General features: G+C 34.3%; 1 protein-coding gene across 1 annotated transcript in view; it reads right to left on the bottom strand.

The window, feature by feature from the left end:
• STK3 (serine/threonine kinase 3) overlaps window positions 1-14,374 on the bottom strand; it is a 339,257-nt gene that overhangs the window by 109,181 nt on the left and 215,702 nt on the right. Inside the window, exon 10 of the mRNA XM_081070826.1 lies at window positions 1,153-1,328. Coding sequence (XP_080926952.1) covers window positions 1,153-1,328 — 176 coding nt within the window. The remainder of the gene's footprint in view (window positions 1-1,152; window positions 1,329-14,374) is intronic.

The raw sequence follows: 14,374 nt of genomic DNA, 5'->3' as shown, positions 1-14,374 counted from the left end.
TTAAAAGTAGATAGCTTAAGATGAAATCTTACAACTACTATAGGAATACAGATTTTTCTAATTTGTAACTTCAAAATTGAAAAACAATAAGTAGATACTACAATTAGTATTTTTAGGCTAAACTGTGCTATTGCTAATATTTGTTAGCAATTAATACCAAATATATTGAGGAAAGATTTAAAAATTTTATTATCTGATTATTAAAAACTCAAATAATCACAATATTTAGGAGAAAAGTACTTAAGAACATTTATAATCCCAAAGCATTTAAAGACATATTGACTAAGCAAAATGGTTAATATTGCTTAAAAATTTTAAAGATAAAAAAATTTAAAGATATACCTATATATATACTTTTATTTACTTATAAACATATTTATTAATAAATATAGCTTTAGAGGACTGTAGTTACTTCATGTGGAAAAATCTTACAGAATAATATGCAAAACTAACAAACTATTTAAAACATGCTAAAGCAAAAATTCACTCCATAAGAATTTCTACACCATTAAAGGACTGATTTTGAGAATTTATGCTCTGAAGATGTGAAAAGAGTTGCTTTAGAATTGTTTATCTGTAGTATATGCATTCTTTGAAACAAATAAAAAGGGGTAGGGCAGAACAAATAGAGAAAAATGTAATAAAAGAGGTGTTAAGGCACAGTTATATATTGAAGTTTATATGCTAAATAGAAACAGAATAGGACTATTATTTCTGACAAACCAACTGGAGTTAACACTTACTCAAGTAGAAACTAATTCAGTTAACTTTCAAAGTTGAGGCAAATTTCTCCAAGTCTGTCATAAATGTCTTTGTATCATTTGTTTTGGAAACTGAATTTACTGACTGTCAGAAGTATCTCATATTTTGCATTATAAAAAACATCTTTTGAAATAGTTGTCATTTTAATTTTAAAGAGTCCTAAATATTTCTCTAAATGTGGGCTACAATTTATTTAACTATAATCAATTATTTACATTTCTCAAGTACATTTCTACAAGCAAACTACAATTTCAGCATTCCCCTACTCACATATATGGCTATATATTAAATATTACTATACAGCCTATAATTTTATACACACACATGACTATGCATCTCAACATGACAATAAAGGAGAAAACATAAATGAGAGAATTAAAATGTACTTACAAAGTCAAAGTCTCCATCTTGAGGAACTTTCCAGTTATCAGGAAAAACATTTTTGGACATAGGGTAGGGTTCATGCATGTTCTGATTGCAGTTTTCATGACTCTTATTCTTGAAATCCTGTTTATCAAAGTAGTCCATAAAAGATGGTCTTTGTACTTGTGGTGAAGTTGCATTTCCTTAGGTAAACAAAGAACATAAGGAGGGTATAAGTTCCTACACTTAAAGAAGTGTGATTTTTATTCAAGTATAATTTTTTTATTGAGTAACATAATACATTTGCTGGTCATATTCAAGGCCAAATAGTCAATTTAATGAAGGACAAAGTAAAATAAAACAAGAATGAACAAACAAATATATCCAGGCCAAATGAAAATTCAACTAATGATGAGGTAGAGATCTACTACTATTCTTGGATTACAGAAACATTTCGGAATTTTGGCAGAATTTTTATCATAATTTTATTTAAAGTCATTTCAGATGTATTTGAAATCTGTCAAAGAAAGTAAAATTTTAAAACTTGTTCTATTTTCAACATTTAAGCCTGCATTGTTACTGTCATTGTGCACCACTACCAGCTGTTAGCTATAAGGACTTAACCAGGTTCCTCTTGTATCTCTTTGCTTCCTCATAGTCTTTCTGGTGAATTCAACCTCCTCCTGGACTTCCATGGTTTTACCTGTCATCATATTTGTATCTGGGACTCCCAACTCTATTTCTCTAGCCCAGAACTTGCTCCTAAGTTCTATATCTGATCCCAACTGCTTGATATTAGACTACTGAATCTGAGGTGAGTTAGAGTTACCTCAAAGTTACAGTTCTCAAGCTAGATTCAAGGTCTTTCCCTTCAAAGCTACTGTTCATCTACTAAAGTCAACGTTATTTACTCAATTCCCAAAGTGGTAAATTGAGAATTAAGCCAGATTCCTCACTTTCTATCATACCACACTGATCATTAAGGCATTTTAATTCTACTTCTAATATAGTTGTTTAAATGTAACCCTTTTTCCTCTATCCACCATTACTATGCTTTTAGTTTAGCTTCTAATCATTTCTTGCTAGGGGCATTGCAGCAACCTTGAAAATGGTCTCCCTGCTTCATCCAGTTTTGATTTCAGTTTCACAGTGATAACACAGTGTGACCTTTCTAAATGCAAATCAAACTGTGTCATTCTTCTGCTTAGAATCTTTCAATGACTCCTCATTTTCTACACTGAATGATTAAAGTAGAAAATAAACATTTAGAATAACTAGATTTTTAAATCTGGCTGGTATGGTTTTGATCATTGGTTTTCAAACTGGATTCCTTAAAGCTCCCGAGTTCCAAAAGAAGGTCCTAAAAACCATTACAAAGGCATTCCCTATACAGTTCTCCAGATAGTAATTGACCCTACCTTTTTCTTAAACATTTCCTGTGATGGAAAGTACACCTCCCCACAGTAAGCCTATCAGGCAACTCTTACGTTACAACAAGTATTTTTTTTAATGCAAACTTGAAATCTATCTTTCTGTAATTTATACTCATGTTCCAAGTAAACTGCTCTTTCATATACCAGTCCAACAAATACATATCAGAAGACGGAGATAATGGCTCCTGTCTTGGTTGTCTGTTTTTCAGTTGCAACATCCCCAGTTCCTTTCATATTACATGTTTTTTTCAGACTCATCATCATCTTGTTTACTTGCCTATGGAGACATTCCAGTCTCTCCATGATCCTCTAAAATCAGAGGTAATATTGCTAATAGTGATCTGGCCAATCTAGAATGCATTTGTAACAGTACTAATGCAATTTAAAACTATTGTTACCATTATAACAACTAAGTAACATTGTTGGCTCAGGATGAGCTATAAGGTAATGTTGGTCAAAAGAATACAATGCTGAAAAAACCTTTATTTTTTTATTCTTTAGGAATATGGGATAAAACTAAATTGATGCCTACTCTACATAGTAAATCAGCAGGTCTAGAATTCTTTAAATTAAAAGGGTGGGGTGAGGAAGTTGTTAGGTAAGCATCCTATCACCCTTTTCCTATTCTCAGCTTTTAGATCTCAGAATGCAATATTTGGTGGATTTGGAGTTTAAGTGAGTTTGCTCAGGTAAGAATATAAGAGACGTTGGTAATGGCAGAATCTATTCATTTAAAAATTTTCATGTCATTGCTTTAAAATGATATGATTATCCCTATCAAAACAAAGATTTTTATTGATTTCTCATTAATTATGTGTTAAAAAAAACTACGGTAAAATAAACATAACATAAAATTGCGTGTCTTAACCTTTTAAAGGTACAGTTCAGTAGTGTTAAGTGCATTCATGTAATTGTGCAACCGTCACCACCATCCATCTCAGAAGTTTTTTCATTGTGTAAAACTGAAACTCTATACCCATTAAACAACAAATCCCCATTCTCCCCACCAGGCCAGCCCCAGAAATTACCATTTAAGTTTCTATATCTATGAATTTGACCACTCTAGATATCTCATATATGTGGAATCATTAAAGTATTTGTCTTTTGATGACTGGCTAATTTCACTTAACTTAATGTTCTCAAGGTTCATCCATGTTGTAGCATGCGGCAGAATTCCCTTCCTTTCTAAGCTGAGTAATATTCCATTGTATGTAGATACCACATATTGTTTATCTATTCATTTGTCAGTAGACACTTGGGTTGCTTCCACCTTTGGGCTATCGAAAATGATGCCGCTTAGACCTGACACAATAAACTGCATAGAAGAAAACATAGGTACTAAACTTATGGAACTTGGGTTCAAAGAGCATTTTATGAATTTGACTCCAAAGGCAATGGAAGTAAAAACTAAAATAAACAAATGGGATTATATGAAACTGAAAAGCTTCTGCACAGCAAAAGAAACTATTGACAAAATAAAGAGGCAACCAACTGAATGGGAGAAGATTTTTGCAAACAGTGCCTCCGATAAGGGGCTAATATCCAAAATATACAAGGAACTCATGAAACTCAACAACAAAAAACAAACAACCCGATTGAAAAATGGACAGAGGACCTGAAGAGACATTTCTCCAAAGAGGACATACAAATGGCAAATAGAGATATGAAAAAATGCTCAACATCGCTAATCATCAGAGAAATGCAAATAAAAACCACAATGAGATATCACCTCACCCCAGTCATAATGGCTGTCATCAACAAGACAAATAGTAACAAGTGTTGGAGAGGCTGTGGAGAAAAAGGAACCCTGAAATACTGTTGGTGGGAATGCAGACTGGTGCAGTCGCTATGGAAGGCAGTGTGGAGGTTCCTCAAGAAATTACGAATAGAATTACCACATGACCCAGCAATCGCTCTCCTGGGTATCTACCCAAAAAATCTGAAAACATTTCTCTATAAAGACACGTGTACTCCAATGTTCATTGCAGCTTTGTTTACGGTGGCCAAGACATGGAAACAACCAAAATGTCCTTCAATAGATGAATGGATAAAGAAGTTGTGGTATAAATATACAATGGAATACTATTCGGCGTTAAGGAAAGATGATATAGGAGCATTTGTGACAACATGGATGGATCTTGAGAGTATAATGCTAAGTGAAATAAGTCAGACAGAAAAAGCAGAGAACCCTATGATTTCACTGATATGTGGTATATAAACCAAAAACAACAAAAGAACAAGATAAACAAATGAGAAAGAAAAACTCATAGACACAGACAGTAATTTAGTGGTTACCAGAGGGTAAGGGGGTGGGGGGTGGGAGATGAGGGTAAGGGGGATCAAATATATGGTGATGGAAGGAGAACTGACTCTGGGTGGTGAACACACAATGGGATTTATAGATGATGTAATACAGAATTGTACACCTGAAATCTATGTAAATTTACTAACAATTGTCACCCCAATAAATTTAATTAAAAAAAAAGAAGAAAAGAAAATGATGCCACTATGAACATGGGTGTACAAATATCTCTTTGAGACCAAGTTTTCTTCTATACATGTACAGATCCTTATTTGCAAGTGATCTTATTTCTTAATATCTACAGAAGTTTTTTTCATTTTCTTATGGGTGCTTTGATGGTTGAATCTAATCTCTAATCAAATAAATCATTATGATAAAATATAAGTAAACATGAATAATATAATTATTAGTAAAAATAATGCTTTTGGGGTTCTTTTTTATTTTCAGCCCATGAATTATGTCATTTAAATATGCTTCCATCTTTACCGTTTCGTTAAACTGTAAGTTCCATAATGCAGGAACCCAAATCCTTTACCCAAATAATTCCACAAATAACTGTGACCCTTGGTGTGGGTTTTGAGTACAGCAGATGTTTAACACTGATGACTATGAGGAAGAGCTAATGAGATGGTATGTGGTTTTTCAACATCAGGAGGTTACTAGTATTTTATTACTAGCAACTAAATATTGGCATAATAAATTTGAAAAATTTTGTGACTACTACAATTTTAGAATAATCTGTCCCAGTAGAGTCAGAAGAAATCTGATCTTTAGAATATGCATGTATTAGTGGAAAAACAGGGGAAAAAAACCTGTTTATCTGAAGACTCATTCTCTAATTAGAGCTGCTTAGGCTTTATAAGATTTGAAAATAAGTGTGACAAGACATTTGGGACCCAAATGGTGCCTACTGAAAAGATCCTGAGACAGTTCATCAAAATTAGGATCGTATAAACACCCATATTCATAGTAAACCTTCTGAACCTAGAACAACTCTCATATCTCACTTATAAAACTCATGGAAAAGGAATTTCTTAGAAAGTTTATCAAGGTATCAGCCAAAGCTGCCTTTAGATTCCTGTCAGATCAGACTTTACTAGTATGTTACAAATGAACAAAATATATAGGAGGAAGGTATAACATTTTAATGATCAATAAATGTTACGTAAAGATTTTGTGTTGACGGTATTTTATCTTCAACTTCCGTCCCTAAAATCTCTTTTTGTTAAAAAAAGGAACAAAGGAACAAGACAAACAAAGAAACAAAAACTCATAGACACAGACAACAGTTTAGTGGTTACCAGAGGGGTGGTAGATGAGGGTAAACGGGGTCAAACATATGGTGATGGAAGGAGACCTGACTCGGTGGTGAACACACAATGTGATATATAGATGATGTAGTACAGAACTGAATACCTGAAATCTATGTAATTTTACTAATCACTGTCACCCCAATAAACTATAATTAAAAAAAAAGAGACTCAGATTAAAAAAAAAAAGGAACTGATTAATTTGACAAGGTTACATTACTGACATTTGGACTGGACACATACAATCCATTAACACTTTCAACAGATTTTAAGAACCGTTGATTTGTTTCTGGGCTTCGTTATTATAAGACATCATTCTCTATCTTCAGAATTAAAATTTGGTTCCTATGGCAACGTTTTTATTCCAAAACAGAATCCAGGAATTTATCCTCAATTATTCTCCACCTCTGACCTTTTTATGAGAATAATAAAATATTACAAATGTAACTCAACAAATTTCCTGTAAAATAACTGAGCAAATCAAAGCAGGGGTGGGAGAGAGATAATCCCTTACATGTAGCCTTTGCTCAGTATTCTTTTTTTTAAGAGAAATTTTGTAATAGAATTGAATATTTATTTGCATTTTAAGTTCCCATTTGAATCAGCGAGGCTTAAGATGGGTCACATGCATAAAGATATCTAAAAACTTTAGTGCAAGGGTTATCAATGCTTATATAGTAAAATCATAATCAGAAAGAAGAGTAAAAATGGTTTCTTTGGGAAATAACTCCTGTGAAAGTAAGAAACCCCTGAATTTCACCATTATCAACTGCATTGACAAACGTGTAAAAAAATGTTTCACTGAAGCAAATTTCCAGATGGCGTTCTTTAAAAAATAAATTTAGTTTATGAAGGTGCTTTGGTTAAAAAAAAAAACAAAAAACAAAAAAACCCACAAAACAAAACCACATCCTGGCACTACTAATCCACTGAAGAAAGCAGCACTCACTGAACACTGCCCCTTCCCACATCTTCCTCCACTGCCCACAGACCAGGCCTGCACTGCTCTTAGTACTTTCCCCTCCAGTCAGCATTGGCTTTACTGCAGAATCTAGTCTCCTTTGTTTGCTCCTCAACTAGGAGGCATGGAACTCTTTGCCCCAGAATCTTTATAATAGCTGGTGCTGTAATGAAATTGTCAGTGGTCTTTTGATATATCAATGACTCTTATCTGAGATCTATGTATCTGAGTAAAAGGAAGACTAATCTTTTCCTATTAGAAATTTAGATTTGTGGGGCAGCTACTCTAACATGGCGTACATTTCAAGAGCAACAACATGCATAGAAAAGAAGGAAGAAACAAAATCTCAAAAGTTGCTTTTCCACTACAGAAAAAAAAGGGGGGGAAACTTCAATCATTTACAAAAACCTTCACAACAAAAAGTAAGATGGGCTGGGTTAGGCACTTCCTTCAGAGACAGGAAGAGTAAGGAAAAGGATGAAAAACAGGTAGTATTCTTTTCTGCAATGAGTCAGAGAAGAATCCAATCAGAAAGTCGTGGTAATAGAAAGGGAAGAGGCAAGCCAATCCCTTGACTAACTAAAGAGAAAAAAGAATATTACTAAGGAATTTCATTCTAGAAATCTCTTCCATCCCCATAGTCCTGTGCTGCTCCTAACCCTACCCCTTCAGGGGCTGCCCAGGTCATAGGAGACACCACTAGCGTCCTAGTGTCTCAAAGTGAAAAAGTTGCCTACCTAATATCTATAGGCTCTCGCTTCCTTGAGGTGACAAGAGTCTCTGTTGTAGGGAGGAGTGACCATGTGACACAATTCTGGCCAATGACACATAATATGAAGGTTTCTAGGAAAGCTCTATTTTCTTGATATAGGTACCACCCCTATTTCTTTTTGCTCTTTCCTCCTGTATGAAATTTGATGGCTGAAAACTAGCAGTTATTGTAAAAGCAGGGAGACAAGAATAATACCCTAATGATGATGACACAGAAAGGATCGCTGCCTAATGATGTCATGATATCACTCTACCAATGCAAGGACACTCTGCTGCTAGATTTCTTGTTAAATGAGAAAAAAACAGTAGTCCTATTTTGTTTAAACCACTGTTATTTGGATTTTCTGGTACATACAACCAAATTCAGTCCCTAACTGATACTTTTCTATTCTCAAATGGAGGATGTAGGAAGAGGCAGGATAAGCAATCTTCAATTTTACTACAGGAATACCCCAATTTGTAACTTGAACTCCACTATTATATATAGTGGTTTAATTATTACTATTCAGATATGTTATAGTTTTAAGCATCTTTTATAGGCTTACCTAAAAACCTATGGTAAAATGCCTTTTGGGTTCTACACTCAAATTTTTGAAAAATAACCTAGTCCCAGATTATAAATAAACATTTTGTTATTTAAAAATAAAAGTCTAAAAATCTACTTAAATAAAAGAAGGCAGTCTATTCCGTTTAATTTTTCTTTTCAGATGTCTTGAGAACAAGATATGCTGACACGATTTTTTATTCAAATGTATATACTTGTATCTCCAAATATTTTCCATTGTTTAATTTAAAACATTAACATTTAGAGTATATCTTTGTTATACATAAAGAATTTAAAAAATGCAGCATTATTCACGGTGGCCAAGAAACAGAAACAACCAAAGTGTCCTTCAATAGATGACTGGATAAAGAAGATTCGGTACAGATATACAATGGAATACTACTCAGCCATATGAAAAGATGAAATACTACCATTTGTGATAACATGGACGGATCTTGAGATTATCATGCTAAGCGAAATAAGTCAGAAAAAGTCGAGAACCAAGTGATTTCATTGATATGTGGGATATAAACCTGAAAGCAACAAACGAACACGACAAACAACGAAACAAAAAGTCATAGACACAGACAATAGTTTAGTGATTACCAGAGTGTAAAGTGGGAGAGATGATAGAAGAGGATAAAAGGGGTCAAATACAGAGGGTACCAAAAAAATGTATACACATTTTAAGAAAGGAAGAAACTATATTAAAATTGTACTACAATGAATGATGCCATTTGCCATTTTTGAGCGAATGTCATACTACACATTGCTACCATAATTCAATTCAACTTTGAAAAGTAATACTTGAGATTATTATGCTAAGCAAAATAAGTCACACAGAAAAAAATCGAGAACCATATGATTTCACTGATATGTGGTATATAAACCAAAAACAACAAAAGAACAAGACAACCAAATGAAGAAACAAAAACTCATAAACACAGACAATAGTTTAGTGGTTACCAGAGGGTAAGTGGGTAGGGGGGGTGGTAGATGAGGGTAAGGGGGATCAAATATATGGTGATGGAGGGAGAATTGACTGTGGGTAAACACACAATGTGATATGTAGATGATGTATTATAGAATTGTACACCTGAAATCTACGTAACTTTACTAACAATTGTCACCCCAATAAACTTTAATTTTTTAAAAAGAAAATACATAGATAACATCTCTTAAAATGTGTACATATTTTTTGTACCCCTGATATATGGTGCTGGAAGGAGATCTGACTGAGCACACAATGTGATATATAGGTGATGTATTATAGAACGGTACACTTGAAACCTATATAATTTTACTAACCAGTGTCACCCCAATAAATTCAATAAAGATAAAAAAATTTTCTATCAGGAAAATAGATTATATTTGTTTTAAAAGTTAATGGGAGGGAGCAGGTATAATTGCCCAGTAGTATTTAAATACACAATATGAAACACAGGCCCACATTCGGCAGTCAAGTCTCCAGGAAGATAGATGTATGTTCACAGGAGTGGGACAGAGAAGATGATGTTTCTGACCTATAATTTATTTTTCAAAAAAGGACAAAAAAATAAATAGTAAGGCCCTTCAACAGGAGAGTAAAGCAGGAAATCTCAAGATAGTAACCACTGTCATATGTGACTGTGGTTGCTATGGCAAATACTTTTTTTAAAACAGAGAAAGAATAATCACATAAAATTGGTATCAATTTCTCCAGTTGCAGCTGAATTCTAACCTTAGCTTACACAAGTATATTTTCATTTTAACAATAAATTTAATGTGCAGAATCACCTCATTCCTCAATTTTGCTCCCAATTCTTTCAACTAGCTACTTGCTGTGGAACTAAAACCTCATTAGCAATAAAGAATAAAATAATCACCATGCAATGTTAAATTTTAAAGAAAAAAATTGTTTTCTCTTTCCTTTCCACATTCCCCAAAATATATACAAGGAAATTAAATTGTGTGGATATAATACCTTTAGAAAATATGTCAGTCCACTCACAATTATTCATAAACTTTTCTAATTTGCATAGTTTCAAACAGGTGAAAAGTCTTCATGGAAATTCAAATACATAAAAGAATTTTTTAAATACTTTAACAAAATATAATTTAATTTTTAATTTCTTAGCTTAGCATGATTATGATAGTCTTAGCATGATAGTCAATGTAGGAAATGAAATAACAATCATAACTAGCATAATATACTTCATCGAAGGGATTATATAACCTAATTTGTTCTTAAAAAATATTTTAAGATGTGGTGATCCACCTAATTAATGATCTGGGAAATTTGTTCTTTAATTTGTTGCCAAGAGTATAATGAATGTGTATATGTGTGTGTGTGTGTGTGTGTGTGTATATATATGTATATATATACATATATATAAAATTGTGTGGATATTATACACACACACACACACACACACACACATACACAGACACACATATAACAGGATGTTCATACAGAAGCTACTGGCAATCAGCTTTTTCTTAAGGTCAGAGTGAATTTTAAAACAAAAGAAGACAGAGACAACATGGAGAAAATCCAGAGGCTATTCATAAAAAAAGATTAAAAACTTAAAAAATAATACCTGCACAAAGGTTAAAGGTACTGCAATTGGTCAGCCAGGAAAAGAAAAGTCTAAGGATACAATTTAGTTAAGTATCCAAGTATACTTGAAGGGTTCTTGTGCAGAAAATAGTGACCAGCTGTTTTCCATCTCCAATGAGGGCAGAATAAAAGGAAAGAGACAAACTGAAGCCCAAGGATTCTAGTTAAATAAAAGGAATGATTTCCTGTGTGAGTAATGAGCAGTGTAATGGCCACTGTGTGTCTATGGAAACACACAGAGGTTTTTTTCGGAGGTTTTTATAAGACAGACAAATTTTCATTTGAATGAGGAAGACTAACATGTGCATGCTTATCTGTGCTCTGCGCTAGTAAAACAGGTACCCGAAGACCAAAATACCTACCCTGACAAGCCCAAGCTCAGTCACACATCATTAAACATTCCACAGATCAAGAGAACACAGAAAAGCAGACCATACTCAGTACCACAAATGACTCCAAAACACTGTGGCCACACCTTAGTGCCTCTGGAGGAAATGAAGCGTTTCTCATTGCCCACTAATACTATGGGTATTTGCACCCAGCTGCAAGTGAGACCTGTTGTTTACTGTTCTCACCTTTATTGCTATGTTGTGGGCAAAGTTAATAGTACCAATTAAAGATGCATACAACAGTTTTTCAGGAAAGAATGGCAAGATCTCTGGAGAAATGGGAAAGTGATTCCCCTTCACACTTTACTATCCTGGCATCTCAAGTTCTTGGCATCTGAAGTTCTAGCCTACTGATCCTTTGGCTCAAAGCTTTATAATTTTGGGGAAAAATGTACATATTTCATGAACATTAAACATTATTAAGCATTTTACATGCATATTTGATCCTTTTCTGAAACAGATTTTGGAAGAAAGAAGGAGGGAAAGGATCTGAACCAGAGCTGGGAGAGATGTTAGTAGGCATAGAATGGGACATGAAAGTTGTTGCTCAGAGCACATGTTCTCAATACTTACACTTCTGTCCAGGGCCATCAGATGGACTAGGGAGCAGGGACACCTGATGGGCAGTCTTCCCTTCTTGGTATCTCTCCTAAATCCTTTTAAAATCAATCTAGAACTTATTACTTATTTCCAGAACAAACTCCTAAAAATCTAAAGCAGACCCTAATTAGCTTTCTCTTATATTTAGTGAAACTACATGCATGTACTGTCCAAAATGAAACAATAAGCTGTGATATATTTTAAAAATCACAATGTGTTACAGGCACATGCAAAGGAGAAACTTTAAAACTATGTATTGAATTAAAATTATTTAACCCAACATCTAATAATTGATAGTTATGAAAGGTTAATATAAGTGAACACTATACAAGCTAAACATGACCAGTTATTCCTGTACCCGTTCTTACTACATGTTCTCAATCTACTTCACCAGTCACCTGGCTGTCTGTTGCACGTGCTCCACTGTGTCTCCATCCTTCCTAAACGCTCCAGATAAATTCTAGAGAAGAGTGACAGTAGAGTGAAGAGTAGAGTGAAGCTGCTTATTTTCTTTTTCTCAAAACTGGTTATCAGTCCTAGCTACACCTTTTTAAGTATTTATAAAGGTTTTTTGCTTTAATTTTTAAATCGATTTTTATTTTTTTAAATTTATTGGGGTGACAATTGTTAGTAAATTTACATAGATTTCAGGTGTACAATTCTGTATTACATCATCTATAAATCCCATTGTGTGTTCACCACCCAGAGTCAGTTCTCCTTCCATCACCATATATTTGATCCCGCTTACCATCATCTCCCATCCCTCACCCCCCTTACCCTCTGGTAACCACTAAATTACTGTCTGTGTCTATGAGTTTTTGTTTCTCATTTGTTTGTCTTGTTCTCTTCTTGTTTTTGGTTTATATACCACATATCAGTGAAATCATATGGTTCTCTGCTTTTTCTGTCTGACGTATTTCGCTTAGCATTATACTCTCAAGATCCATTCATGTTGTCACAAATGTTCCTGTATCATCTTTTCTTACCGTCAAATAATATTCCATTGTGTATGTATACCACAACTTCTTTATCCATTCATCTATCGAAGGACATTTGGTTGTTTCCATGTCTTGGCCACTGTAAACAAAGCTGCAATGAACACTGGAGCAAACGTGTCTTTATGTATAAATGTTTTCAGATTTTTTTGGGTAGATACCCAGGAGAGGGATTGCTGGGTCATATGGTAATTCTGTTCATAATTTTTTTAGGAACCTCCACACTGCCTTCCATAATGGGTGCACCAGTCTGCATTCCCACCAACAGTGTATGAGGGTTCCTTTTCTCCACAGCCTCTTCAACACTTGTTACTATTTGTCTTGTTGATGATAGCCATTCTTACTGGGGTGAGGTGATATCTCATTGTGGTTTTTATTTGCATTTCTCTGATGATTAGTGATGTTGAGCATTTTTTCATATGTCTATTTGCCATTTGTATGTCCTCTTTGGAGAAATGTCTTTTCAGGTCGTCTGCCCATTTTTCAATTGGGCTGTTTGCTTTTTTGTTGTTGAGTTGCACAAGTTCCTTGTATATTTTGGATATTAGCCCCTTATCGGAGGCACTGTTTGCAAAAATCTTTTCCCATTCAGTTGGTTGCCTCTCTATTTTGTCGATGGTTTCTTTTGCTGTGCAGAAGCTTTTAAGTTTCATATAGTCCCATTCGTTTATTTTAGCTTTTACTTCCCTTGCCTTTGGAGTCAAATTCATAAAATGCTCTTTGAACCCAAGGTCCATAAGTTTAGTACCTATGTTTACTTTTATGCAGTTTATTGTGTCAGGTCTTACGCTTAAGTCTTTGATCCATTTTTTTTTTTAGTTTTATTTTATTTTATTTTATTTTTACATCCCTCACACCATGAACCCCCCTCCCCCCATCCACCACCACCCCGACCTCACACCGAGCCATCACTTATACACATAAAATTATAGTTGGCATTCATTAATGTCCAGCCTCTGGTGTACAATGCCATGACCAGGCATCCACAGCATCCCTGAGGTGGTCTTCCAAACAGGACACATGTCCATCGGTTAGATCTCCATGCTCCTAACTCTTTGATCCATTTTGAATTAATTTTGGTACATGGTGACAGATAGCAGTCCAGTTTCAATCTTTTGCACTATGGCTATCCAATTCTCCCAGAACCATTTATTGAAGAGGCTGTCTTTTCTCCATTGTATGTTTTTTGCTTCTTTGTCAAAAATTGTCCATATTTATGTGGTTTTATTTCTGGGTTCTCAATTCTGTTCCATTGGTCTATGTGTCTCTTTTTCCGCCAATACCAAGCTGTTTTGATTATTGTAGCCCTGTAGTACATGCAAAAATCAGGGAGTGTGATACCTCC

This window comes from Rhinolophus hipposideros (assembly GCF_964194185.1).
Source record: "Rhinolophus hipposideros genome assembly, chromosome: 13".
Classification (NCBI taxonomy): Eukaryota; Metazoa; Chordata; class Mammalia; order Chiroptera; family Rhinolophidae; genus Rhinolophus; species Rhinolophus hipposideros.
Note: the sequence above shows the minus strand (reverse complement) of the source record. Positions and strands in the feature narration are given on the sequence as shown.